This window comes from Microcaecilia unicolor, chromosome 4, assembly GCF_901765095.1.
Source record: "Microcaecilia unicolor chromosome 4, aMicUni1.1, whole genome shotgun sequence".
In the NCBI taxonomy this organism is placed as follows: Eukaryota; Metazoa; Chordata; class Amphibia; order Gymnophiona; family Siphonopidae; genus Microcaecilia; species Microcaecilia unicolor.
The window spans coordinates 344492051-344505533 of NC_044034.1; the positions used below are offsets into that span (position 1 = coordinate 344492051).

General features: G+C 46.2%; 1 protein-coding gene across 6 annotated transcripts in view; it reads left to right on the forward strand.

Annotated features, from left to right (window-relative positions):
* Positions 1 to 13483, forward strand: part of CLIC6 (chloride intracellular channel 6) — a 145289-nt gene that overhangs the window by 94963 nt on the left and 36843 nt on the right. The window contains exon 1 of one of the 6 annotated variants that reach the window (XM_030202182.1): positions 3000 to 3157. The exons of 2 other annotated variants lie outside the window; for them this stretch is intronic. In XM_030202182.1, coding sequence (XP_030058042.1) covers positions 3095 to 3157 — 63 coding nt within the window. In that variant the 5' untranslated portion in view covers positions 3000 to 3094. Of the gene's footprint in view, positions 1 to 2999; positions 3158 to 12475; positions 12507 to 13289; positions 13393 to 13483 lie in introns of those variants that run through there. 3 more of the 6 variants (XM_030202184.1, XM_030202186.1, XM_030202183.1) reach the window with 3 other exon arrangements.

The window sequence follows — 13483 nt, forward strand, 5'->3', positions numbered from 1 at the left end:
ACAGCTAACAACTTCAACAAACTATTTTACATTTGCATTAAACTCTCTTTCACTCTCTCTTTCTGTGTGCGTGTGTGTGTATTTCTCTTTAGATAAATAGATATGGATGTTAATATAGGTATAGCTATGTATGTGTGTGCTTCTTTATACTTTGGCCTCCAGGCAATAAGGGTCATAGGCCCATAACCTCCCTAGACACATACAAGTAATTTTCTCAATATTGGGGGTGCTCAAGCACCAATAGCACCCACAGAGTCGGCTCCAATGTCTATAATAACCCTCCTCACCACCACCCTCTACCCTTCCAACCCCAACAATAACTAATTTCTACTACCCTAAGGAATCCTAATCCACCCTGTTAAAATGTCCAGGGGTACAAAATACAACCCTTTCTATAAGCCCTAGAGGAAAGAAATATGTCCTATGAAGCACTGTTATGATTTTTTAATCTGTGGATAAATAAGAAGCCATCAACAATCTCAGAATTCAGTCTAGCTCTCCTGTCTTCCACAGTCTTTCCTGCAATAGAAGATATCTTCTTAGAAGATGTGCTGGTAGCAGGATGTACAGGATCCCCCATTCAAATTTTGCTAGTTGTGGCCAGCATGTTTGCTTATTTTTCCAAGAAATCAAAATATCTTTGCAACACTTGAACATAAATAACACTCCAGTTCATTAACAGGCTTCCAAGTAGAAAATGACATGGGGACAAAGTTTGTCCAAGTCCCTGTAGGCCCTGTCCCCATCCCCGCCTCATCCCCGTGGGATCTTTCCCCATCCCTGCCCCATCGCTGTGGGATCTGTCCCCGCCCCGTCCCCACAAGCTCTGTCCCCGTCTCCGTGTCATTCTCTAGTTCTAGGTCAATTCCTATCTAGACAGTTTCCATCCACTATTTCCCATCTGGACAATTCACACCTAGGACAATTCCCATTGAACCAACTTGTGGGCGTTCCAGGGCAGAGTTGGCACTTATGCCAATATTCCGCAATTAACTGCATAAATTGGGCCTCATAAAAAGCAGTCCTACCTTATGCGGTTCATCTTATATGATAAGGGCTGAATATTGCACTTAACTGCATAAGTTTTAGTGACCAGCATATAATTGGATGTTCAATGCCAGTGCCTGGACATGGCGTGGCATTGAATATCCAGGAATACAGCTGGCGGCAGACATAAAAACGCTGACCACTGCCGGCAGAATATTGACTGGAACATTTTTAAATGGGTGGCTACTAAAATGGTCAGTGGTCTTTGTCATAAAGTGTATGGGGACAGACTTCAAAATCTCAATATGTATACTTTGGAAGAAAGGCGAGAGAGGGGAGATATGATAGAGACATTTAAATACCTATGTGGCATAAATGCATAGGAAGCGAGTCTCTTTCAATAAAAATTAAGTTCTGGAATGAGGGGGCATAAGATGAAGGTGAAAGGGGATAGACTCAGAAGTAACCTGAGGAAATACTTCTTCACTGAAAGGGTGATGAATTCGTGGAACAGCCTCCTAATGGAAGTGGTGGAGATAAAAACAGTATCTGAATTCAAGAGAGCTTGGGACAACAAGTACATAGGATCTCTAAGGGAGTGATAGGGAAAGTAGATGGCATGAATGGGCAGACTGGATAGGCCATATGGAGGGGCATTTTTGAAAGGGACGTCCAAGTTGCGATTTGGACGTCCTTGCAAAACGTCCAAATTCAGGGGCGGGGAAACCCATATTTTTGAAACAAGATGGACGTCCATCTTTCATTTCGAAAAATACTGTCAGGGACATCCAAATCCTTAAATTTCATCGTCCCTAGATTTGGACATCCCTAGACATGGATGTTTCTGATTTTCAGCGATTTTCAAAACCAAAGACGTCCATGTCAAAAACGACCAAATGCAAGCCATTTGGTCGTGGGAGGAGCCAGCATTTGTAGTGCACAGGTCCCCCTGACATGCCAGGACACCAACCGGGCACCCTAGGGGGCACTGCAGTGGACTTCATAAATTGCTCCCAGGTACATAGCTCCCTTACCTTGTGTGCTGAGCCCCCCAAACCCCCCCTAAAACCCACTACCCCCAACTGTACACCACTACCATAGCCCTTATGGGTGAATGGGGGCACCTAGATGTGGGTACAGTGGGTTTGTGTTGGGTTTTGGAGGGCTCGCTCTTTCCTTAAGTGCACTGCACCCACTAAAATTGCTCCAGGGACCTGCGTACTGCTGTCATGGAGATGAGTATGACATTTGAGGCTGGCATAGATGCTGGCACAAAATATTTTTTAAGATGTTTTTTGAGAGTGGGAGGGGGTTGGTGACCACTGGAGGAGTAAGGGGAGGTCATCCCCGATTCCCTCCGGTGGTCATCTGGTCATTTCAGGCACCTTTTTGTGCCTTAGTCGTAAGAAAAACAGGTCCGGGTGAAAACATCCAAGTGCTCGTCAGGGACGTCCTTGTTTTCGATTATGGGTCAAGGATGTCAAAGTGTTAGGCACGCCCAAGTCCTGCCTTCGCTACGCCTCCGACACGCCCCCTTGAACTTTGGCCATCCTTGCGATGGAGTGCAGTTGAAGACGGCCTAAATCAAGCTTCGATTATACCGATTTAGACATCCCTGGGAGAAGGACGTCCATCTTCCGATTTATGTCGAAAGATGGACGTCCTTCTCTTTCGAAAATGAGCCCGATGGTCTTTATTTGCCTACATTTTTCTATGTTGCATGTTTCTGTGTTACATTTCTGAGAAAATATGTAGATCTAGTTTTTGAATAACTTCCTAATAAAAGAAATGTAACATTGGGTGATCTAAGAAAACAATCATACAATGGCAGTTTTCATGAATTGCAAACATTCCTTCCACCTACAAGCCATTTGTTATATCCCACATACAGTGCCAGTTCAGCCAATCTCTCAAAGTTTTGTTGCCTTATAGTGTTTCATAGAAACACCATTGAATTTTGCAGAGGTTACAGCAATATATGCAGACTGGAGAGAGCAGAAGCAGCAAGAAGAGATTTAAGTCTGTAGAAGTTCAGGCACATTTCAGAAACTTAAATTGCAGAGGTCAAGAATTAGCTGCTGCAAATATATATAAGTTTGTTGGCTCCATGACTGACAAATGCTCAGGACAGAAGGGAAGCTTATTTCCAGACATAGAGCTTTTTGTGAAGGTGAGTTTTATAAATGAAAAAAATAATTAGTTCTAAATGAATTTGTGTCCAAAGGCAAAATCCATGATTAGGATATTACTGTAGTTTATAGTGTGATCTCACTGGATTCTGATAATTTCAAAAAATGTTGGATCTTTAAAGAATTAAACAAATGTAGAATTACAATGCAGCTTAAAATAGTGCATTTTATGGATCCCATGAGCTGTATGTGTGTATTACAGTTGCTGTGGGTGGGTGTATGTGTGTGTCTTGCATTTGCTTGGGAGGAGCGTCTGCAGGGTGGAGTGCTTGATGAAAATGTGTGGAATAGAGTGGAGGAGTGGCCTAGTGGTTAGGGTGGTGGACTTTGGTCCTGGGGAACTGAGTTCGATTCCCGGCACAGGCAGCTCCTTGTGACTCTGGGCAAGTCACTTAACCCTCCATTGCCCCATGTAAGCTGCATTGAGCCTGCCATGAGTGGGAAAGTGCAGGGTACAAATATAACAAATAAATAAATAATTGACATGAAGGCTGTGTGTGGGGAAAAGAGCATGTATGTGGGGACGTTACAGTTGCTTTGTGTGTGGGGCTCAGAAATGAGGGAGAGTTGTGTGCAGTTATAGTTCTGTATGGCTGTGGTTTGGGGAGAGGAGGTTAGTGTCTCCCCCAATCAGCACATTATCTCCCTCTCTCTCCTTTCCTTCCTGTACTTTCTCATCCCTCACCAGTTGACTCTCTCATTTTCCCTTCTCCTGTCTTCTCCCTGCTTTCCTCCCTATATTTTGTCTACTACTCCCTCACATCCTTTCTATTCCCTGTGCGATCTTACCCTATTCTCTCCACTTTCCCATTCACTGTTTTCCTTTCCTCCATTCTTCCCCTGCTCTTTCCTCTATGCCATCTTGTCTCTGCTCCCCCTTCTGTCCCCTCACCCATGTTTTCATTCCCACTTACCTTCATACCAATCAGCAACTGGAGGAGAAGTGTCAGAAGAGGAGGCAAGGGCAGCGGAAGAACTGCAGATACATGGCCACCAGATTCCTACATGTGTTCAGTTGGCAGGGCCTTTGTTTCCCTGTCAGCTAATCTTCTGCAGCAGACTCTTCCATATCTTTGATTGGTTGTATCTCTTTTTCTACCATCAGGCTCTTCATCTCTTCAACTGGTAGAGCCTGAGGATCCTCATCAGCCACTCTTCTGCACTGGGCCCTTCTTTCTTTTCTCCTGGCATGGCCTGGGAAACACCACTGGCCTCATTTTCTCAGTACATGTGATTTCATTTTGCCTGACCACTTGTTGATTCCTTATTATCATAAATGGATGGACAGATGGACAAAGCAAAAAATTATAAGAATTTTTATTTTATAGAATGTGCTGAAAGCAAAAGTGCAGTAATTATAAGTATTTTTATTTTATAAAATGTGCTGAAAACAAAAGTGCAGTAAATATATACAGGTAACATGTATAGTTAATAGTTCTCTCAGTATTTGTTATAAAATCTGTTACTTATATAGTATCTTTATGATTTCACAAGCCAGAATCCAAGTAGATGACAGTTTGTCTTTCCCCATTTATTTTATGCTATTGGTGGTGTCTGGGTTGTTTTAATTTACAATTTCTGAAAAGATGCAGTTTTGCAGGCCAGTAAGGATAAGTTTTCTTTTCTGCAAGATGCATGAAGTAACAGGATTATGAGCATGTTAGAAAATGCACATTAATTTAAATCTGTATATAAAAATATATTAGTACTTTCAGTGATTCTATATGGAGCAGACATCAGTGAAAAATGACCTCATGCATTGTTACCTGATAACTAGCTCTTAAAAGAATCATCCAGATCTTTCCATTCCATTACAGTTACTTTCTTGCTAAGGAGCTAATTTAATGGTTCCTAGAAATAAGTTTAGTAATTACTTATGTAAGCATGTTAAGTTCAAGTGTACAACGCTGCATACATCTAATAGCGCTTTAGAAATGATAAGTAGTAGTAGTAGTAACATAAGAATGGCCAGACTGGGCCAGATCAATGGGCCATCTAGCCCAGTATTCTGCTTCCATCAGTGGCCAATTCACAAGTATCTAACAGAATCCCAAATAGTAGCAAGATTAATGCTGCTGATCTCAGGGTCAAGCAGTGGCTATTCTCATGGCTATCTCAATAGCAGACTACAGATTTTTCCTCCAGGAACTTGTCCGAACCTTTTTTAAACCCATACACACTAATTGCTGATACCACATCTTCTGGCAAAGAGTTCCAGAGCTTAACTATTCTTTGAGTGAAAAAAAATATTTCCTCCTGTTCCTTTTAAAAGTAGTACAATGTAACTTCCTTGAGTGTCCCCTAGTCTTTGTTCTTTTTGAAAGAGTAAAAAAATGATTTACATTTACTGTTTCTACACCACTAAGTATTTTGTAGACCTCTATCATATCACCCCTCAGCCATCTCTTTTCTAACCTGAAAAGTTCTGCCCTCTTAAGCCTTTCCTCATATGAAAGGAGTTACACCCCCTTAATCATTTTGGTTGCCCTTCTTTGAACCTTTTCTAATTTTGCTGTATCTTTTTAAAGATAGGGCGACACAGTACTCAAGGTGTGGTCGCACCATGGAGCAATACAGAGGCATTATAATATTCTTTTGTCTTCTATTCATTTCCTAGCAACCTGTATGATGTTTTGGCTGCCACCACACACTGGACAGAAGATTTCAGCATATTGTCTGCGATGATACTACTACTACTACTACTATTTATAATTTCTATAGCGCTACAAGGCATAAGCAGCGCTGTTCACCATACACAAAAAGACAGTCTTCTTCTTGGGTGCTGACTCCTAAGGTGGACCTTAGCATCAAGTAACTATAATTTGGATTATTCTTCCCAATGTGCATCACTTTGCATTTGGGCACATTAAATTTCATCTGCCATTTGGATACCCAGTCTTCCAACTTCCTAAGGTCTTCCTGCAATTTTTCACAATCCACATGCGTTCTAACAACACTGAATAGTTTTGTGTCATCTGCAAATTTAATCACCTCATTTGCCATTCTGATTTCCTGATCATTTATAAGCATGTTAAGTAGCACCAGTTTCAGTATAGATCCTTCGGGCACTCCATTATTCACCCTCCTCCACTGAGAGAATTGGTGATTTAACCCTATCCTCTGTTTTCTATCCATCAACCAATTCCTAATCCACAGCAGAACATTGCCTCCTATCCCATGACTTTAATTTTCCCAGGAGTCTCTCATGCAGGACTTTGTCAAACACTTTCTGAAAATCTAGATGCACCTTTATCCACGTTTATTCACACATTCAAAGAAATGAAGCAAATTGGTGAGGCAAGTATTTTTTATAATAGTTTCCACTATTTTGCCTGGCACTGACATCAGGCTTACCGGTCTGTAATTTCCCTGGATCACCCCTGAATCCCGTTTTAAAAATAGGCATTTCATTGGCCACTCTCCAGTCTTCAGGTACTACAAATGATTTTAGTGATAGGTTACAGATCACTAATAGCAGATCTGCAATTTCATATTTGAGTTCTTTTAGTACCCTAGGGTGTATACCACCTGGTCCAGGTGATTTACTACTCTTTAATTTGTCAGTTTAGCTCAGTACATCAGGTTCACTGAGATTTCTTTCAGTTCCTCTGCATCATCACCCTTGAAAACCATTTCTGGTACAGGCAGATCTCTTACATGTTCTTCCATAAAGACTGAAGCATAGAATTCATTCAGTTTCTCTGCTATGGCCTTGTCCTCCCTGAGTGCCCCTTTTGCTCCTTTGTGATCTAACGGATTCCCTATCATTTATAAATATGTTAAATAACACCGGTCAGAGTACCGATCCCTGTGGTACTCTACTGTTCACCCTTCTCCATTGAGAGAAATGACCATTTAACCCTACCTTCTGTTTTCTGTCCAGTAACCAATTCCTAATCCACACCAGAACCTTGCCTTCTATCCTGTAACTCTTTAATTTTCTCAGGAATCTCTCCTGAGAGAGGAGGAGTGGCCTATTGGTTAGGGTGGTGGACTTTGGTCCTGGGGAACTGAGGAACTGAGTTCAGTTCCCACTTCAGGCACAGGCAACTCCTTGTGACTCTGGGCAAGTCACTTAACCCTCCATTGCCCCATGTAAGCCGCATTGAGCCTGACATGAGTGGGAAAGCGCGGGGTACAAATGTAACAAAAAAAAAAAACAAAAAAAAAAACAGCCAATCCTGATGGCTGTCTGCGGTGCCGTGCTTGCTTTGTAAAAACAGCTGATGGTGTTTTTGTATCGGACGCTGCTACTGAAGCAGCAGTGGCCAGAAATCGGAGCTGGTGTTGCCTGTATCGCTGGAGACTTGGCAGGTTTGTTGGGTGGGTGGGTGGCTGGGCAGGCCTATAGGGAAAGTGGCTGGGCAGAGGGGGTAGCGGCGGCGACCTGAAGGGGGGAACAGTGGCTGTGGCGACATCGGGGGGGGGGGTGGAGGGGAGCGGTGGTGACCATGGGGGGGTGGAGGGGTGAGCGGCGGCGACATCGGGGGGCTTGGCGGCAGGGGCGGGGACAGAGGAGAATCGGTAGGTGGCTGGAGGGGGGGCAGGGGAGAAGAGAATCCCTGGGTGACTATAGGGGGGGGGCAGGGGAGAGAGGAGAATCGCTGGGGGGCAGGGGACAGAGGAGAATCGCTGAGTGGCTGGAGGGGGGGCAGGGGATAGAGGAGACAGTCTCACTCTCTTTCACACACACACGCACATTCACTCTCTCTCACACACAGTCACTGTCAAGCACACTGTGTCAAACATACACACTCCAAGCAAAACCTTGCTAGCGCCTGTTTCATTTCTGTCAGAAACGGGCCTTTTTTACTAGTGTAAAGATAGTTTTGCATGCTGTGGTGCTTTTTTTAGGATCAATTTAGAATTATTTAAAGATGAATTATTACATGAGCTTTTAAGACTAGATAGATTCCTTCTTCATATCATGTAAGGCAGCGATTTCCAAACTGTGCGCCGCAGCACCCTGGTGTGCCACGGCAAATCCTGACCTTCCTCCCATCACTCACAATCCAACATCGCTCCCTACTTTCCCCTTCCTCAGATCTGGAATCTGCCGCTTCCTCCTTCTTCCCCCGTCGCCGCTGCAGTGCTTGCAGCTTTTCGGGTTATCCACAATTCACACAGCACTGCAGGGACTTCACTCTGCCGCGTCTGACCCTCACAACAGGAAGTTGCATCAGAGAGGGCTGGATGTGGCAGAGGGAAGACCCCGGAGTGCCTGTGTGAATTGCAGACAGCCCAAAAATGTAAACTGCTAGCACTGCAGCAGTGGCGGGGAAAGGAGAAGGAAGCAGCAGTGATCCTGAACCTGTGGGAAGGAAGATAGTGAGTGATGCTGGATTTGGGGAAGGCAGAGGTGTACTGGACTTATGGGGGGGGGGGCTGCAGGGAAGGATGTGCTAGACCATCTGGGAGGAGAGGGGCTGCAGGGACTGGTGTGTTGGACTTTCTGAGAAGAGGGGGCTGCAGGGAACGGAGAGGTGTGCTGGACTTTCTGGGAGAAGGAGGTCTGCAGGGATTGGAAAGGTGTGCTGGACTTATGGGAGGAGAGGGACTGCAGGGAATAGAGAGGTGTGCTGAACTTTCATGGAGGAGAGGTGTGCTGGAGTGAGAGCAGGGGGCTGCAGGGAAGGGAGAGGTGTGCTGGACTTTCTGGGAGGAGGGGGTCTGCAGGGAATGGAGAGGTGTGCTGGACTTATGGGAGGAGAGGGACTGCAGGGAATGGTGTGCCGGACTTTCTGGGAGGAGGGGGTCTGCAGAGAATGGAAAGATGTACTGGACATTCTGGGAGGAGGGGGTCTGCAGGGAATAGAGAGGTGTGCTGAACTTTCATGGAGGAGAGGTGTGCTGGAGTGAGAGAAGGGGGCTGCAGGGAAGGGAGAGGTTTGCTGGACTTTCTGGGAGGAGGGGGTCTGCAGGGAATGGAGAGGTGAGCTGGACATGGGAGGAGAGGGACTGCAGGGAATGGTGTGCTGGACTTTCTGGGAGGAGGGGGGTCTGCAGAGAATGGAGGAATGTGCTGGACATTCTGGGAGGAGGGGGTCTGCAGAGAATGGAGAGATGTGCTGGACATTCTGGGAGGATGGGGTCTGCAGGGAAGAGAGAGGTGTGCTGAACTTTCAGGGAGGAGAGGTGTGCTGGAGTGGGAATAGGGGCTGCAGGGAAAGGGAGACCTATGTGGCCAGGGGGGGCGTGGAGACCTATGTGGCCCGGGGGGGGGGGGGGGGGGGGGGGAAATGCTGCAAACAGTTGCTCAGACACTAAGGGTGCTGTGAACCACAAATGTTTGGGAACCACTGATCTAAGGGATAGATAGATAGATATTATAACCTGTAGTGAATCTAATTTTCTCCTGGACCACTATCAGGCTCATTTTCAAAAGAGAAGGACGCCCATCTTTTGACACAAATTGGAAGATGGGCGTCCTTCTCCCAGTGTCGTCCAAATCAGTATAATCGAAAGCCGATTTTGGATGTCCCCAACTGCTTTCTGTCGCAGGGATGGCCAGAGTTCAAGGGGGTGTATCGGAGGTGTAGTGAAAGCGGGGCTTGGGTGTGCCTAACACATGGACGTCCTCGACCCATAATGGAAAAAAAAGGGCGTCCCTAACGAGCACTTGGACGACTTTACCTGGTCCTGTTTTTCTTACGACCAAGGCACAAAAAGGTGGCCGAAATGACCAGATGACCACCGGAGAGAATTGGGGATGACACTCCCCCAGTGGTCACTAACCCCCTCCCACCCTCACAAAACATTTTAAAAAATATTTTTTGCCAGCCTCAGATGTCATACTCAGGTCTATCACAGCAGTATGCAGGTACCTGGAGCAGTTTTAGTGGGTGCTGTGCACTTCAGGCAGGTGGACCCAGGCCCATCCCCCTCCCTACCTGTTACGTTTGTGGAGGAAACAGCGAGCCCTCCAAAACCCACTGTACCCACATCTAGGTGCCCCCCTTCACCTATAAGGGCTATGGTAGTGATGTACTGTTGTGGGTAATAGGTTTTAGCGGGGGTTTGGGGGGGCTCAGCACTCAAGGTAAGGGAGCTGTGTTCCTGGGAACATTTTATGAAGTCCATTGCAGTGCCCCCTAGGGTGCCCGGATGGTGTCCTGGCATGTCAGGGGGACCAGTGCACTACAAATGCTGGCTCTTCCCACAACCAAAGGGCTTGCATTTGGTCGTTTCTGAGATGGGCGTCCTTGGTTTCCATTATTGCCGAAAATAAGAAACGACCAAGTTTAGGGACGACCATCTCTAAGGACGACCAAACTTTCAAGATTTGGGCATCCCCGACCGTATTATTGAAACAAAAGATGGACGTCCATCTTGTTTCGATAATACTTATTGTAAGCCACACTGAGCCCGCAAAGAGGTGGGAAAATGTGGGATACAAATGCAATAAATAAATAAATAAATACGGGTTTCCCCGCCCCTCCATTGGGATGTTTTGCGAGGACTTCCTCAACAAAACCTGGGTGTCCCTTTCGATTATGCCCCTCTGAGTTTTTTCATTCAGAATATTCTTAATTATTGCAACTTCTTGCCATATTTTTGGTCTTCTGTTTTGGTGTATTTTAAACTTTGGGGCTCTTTTACTGAAGTGTGGTAGGGTATTGCACTTACCACACATTAACAGCAAAAATTAATGTGCGGAAAGTGCAAAGCCTGTGCAGTAAATGCAAAGGGTGCGCCCTGCATTCGCGCTGCAATTACTGCACAGAATAGACAGTGCACAGGTACCATGTTACATGCCTGGACCAATAGTATAGGCCTTCTGTGCTATCAGCCTATGCATGTAACATGGCCACAGCGCTAACTGTCAAAATGACAACTACCCTGGGCATCACCACCCTTGTCTACTTGTTGCGTTCTCGAGGCAGGACTGGAGTTCGTGAGCCCTTGGAGCCCTTGGCAGGCAAGACCACCTCGGGACTGGAAACACAGAAGAGCAGTACTGGAACTCTGGACTGGAGTAGTACAAGGCAGGCAACTAGAACAGACGAAACAGGAACAGCTTCACCTGCACTTAGCCACCGTTCCTCAGGAGTTGAGCTCCGAAGTGCAGGTGGCCGGCAGGACTTGCAGGATAAGGCAGGAACTGAATTCCAGAGGACCCACCCTGGGTCTGGGATACACGAGGGAGACCAGACTAGGAACTAAACACAGACAGTGTGCTGCTGCACAGCCACTAGCAAGACCCAGAAGACAGACCAAGGAACACAAGGCGTGCAGAAGCCTAGCTGGAGCAAGGACTAGGGCAGCATACGCACTAGGCAGAACGGGGATCCGGGAATACCCACAGGGTAAACCCTCTAGCCAGGTGGAGACAGGAAACAGGAATAACCACCCAGGAAATACACACTAGCTAGACAGAAACAGGATTCAGGATATACACTCAGGATATACAAGCAGGGTAGGCACACAGGCTAGGCAAGGCAGGACCTAGGGTAAAGAGAGCAAACCAGGAATAACAGGCCAAGGGTCTTGGGCAGGCAGGAGAACAGACAGAGTAAACCAGGACAAAGGCTTCACCCCAACCCAGGGTAAGCCAGGGACAGAGGCTTCACCCCAACACAGGGTAAGCCAGGAACAGAGGCTTCACCCCAACACAGGGTAAGCCAGGAACAGAGGCTTTACCCCAAACTCAGGGTAAGCCAGGAAGGACCCGCAGTCCACAGACAGACAGTGGCAGGGAAAACCCCCCACGGAAGGACAACAGAGACACAGACACAGAAAGAAGCTGGGCGGGACCCAGAGAAAGGCTAAGCAGTAGTGTAGCAGACACTTACTAACCTGACCTGGCCTAAGAGCATAACACCTATGCAAAAAGGCCCTGATTGCAAGCACAGCACTTCCTTATGAAGGCTCTCACTGATGAGTCACCAGCAGCAGGACAGAAGCAGGAAGTACATAGAGACACAGAAAGAAGCTGGGCGGGACCCAGAGAAAGGCTAAGCAGTAGTGCAGCAGACACTTACTAACCTGACCTGGCCTAAGAGCATAACACCTATGCAAAAAGGCCCTGATTGCAAGCACAGCACTTCCTTATGAAGGCTCTCACTGATGAGTCACCAGCAGCAGGACAGAAGCAGGAAGTACATTGACCCCAAAGAGAGGCTTGACACACATAGGAAGTGAGCCCACAGGAAAGACAAGCAGGAGCCATCTTGGAAGCTGGCACAGAGCCGGTGGCAGCCATCTTAGATGCTGGCTCCCTAGAGAGGCATAGCCCACACAGGTGAGGTCTAGTGAAGCAATCAGCTCAGAGACTAGAGACAACACAAACACAGACAGAAGCCAGCAGAGCTGCTGACCCCCAGAAAGAAGGTAAGGCTGAGGGTGGTCACGGCCACGGCCACCGACGTGACACTACTCTCCACCTTAATCAACCACCTGATCCTCTGATCACTAGCTCTGATGTCCCTCCCCGATTTGATGCTCCACCCCTCCCATCTGATGCCTCCTTCTGATTCATCTAGCCCCCCCCCGATCTTCTACTCCAATCTTCCCAATCCCCCCTGCAAATGTAACTCGATGGATTACATTTCGTTTTTTTTCTTATTTTTTAAAATTTTTACTGGGGTCCGGGGAAGGCTCCAGGCTTCCAGTGATTGTTGGTGGCCAGTGCTGTGGCTCTGGAAGCGGCCCTGGATTTCCTGTGTAGAGCTGTGCTGTCCACGGCTTGCCCCAATGCTCCGAGCTTTGGATTTGTTTTTTTTTTTTTTGAGTGGGCATCTCTTGGGCATGTGTGTGGGATGATGCAGAATTTAATTAGACATCTCTAGCTGTATAGAAGTTTTGTTAGAGATTTATGATAAAAATTTGTAAATGCCTTTAAATTTGTGCTTAAATATATAAGAAAAATGCACTGTATGTGTAGTTCAATGACACTAATGGTTATAAGATATTTTGATCAAATTGTATAGAAATTTTATGGGGGGGTTTCTGAAAATGTAACTTTTCTATTATTTTCTATGGGAAATTATTTTCCAAAATGAAGACTGTGAAAAAAATGCTAATTAGGGTCCATGAGGCAAACACCATGTGTTCTGAAACCTGATTGATTGGCAGAGGTCAGCTGGTGACTCAGAGTCACAGTTTCCCTTGGCAACAGCTTGCCAGGAAGTGGGGAGAGGGGCTGAAGATACTGAAGAGTGAAGATGTGGGTGTGGAAGTTCTGACTGCCAGGATTTCTGAGACAAAGTATGTGAAAGTAAGTTTTTCTGCAAGTGTTTGAGCACTGAATGCAGGTGAAGTGAGCAGGAGGTGAAAGGTGCTGGATTTGAGCAGAGGAAAAACGTTCT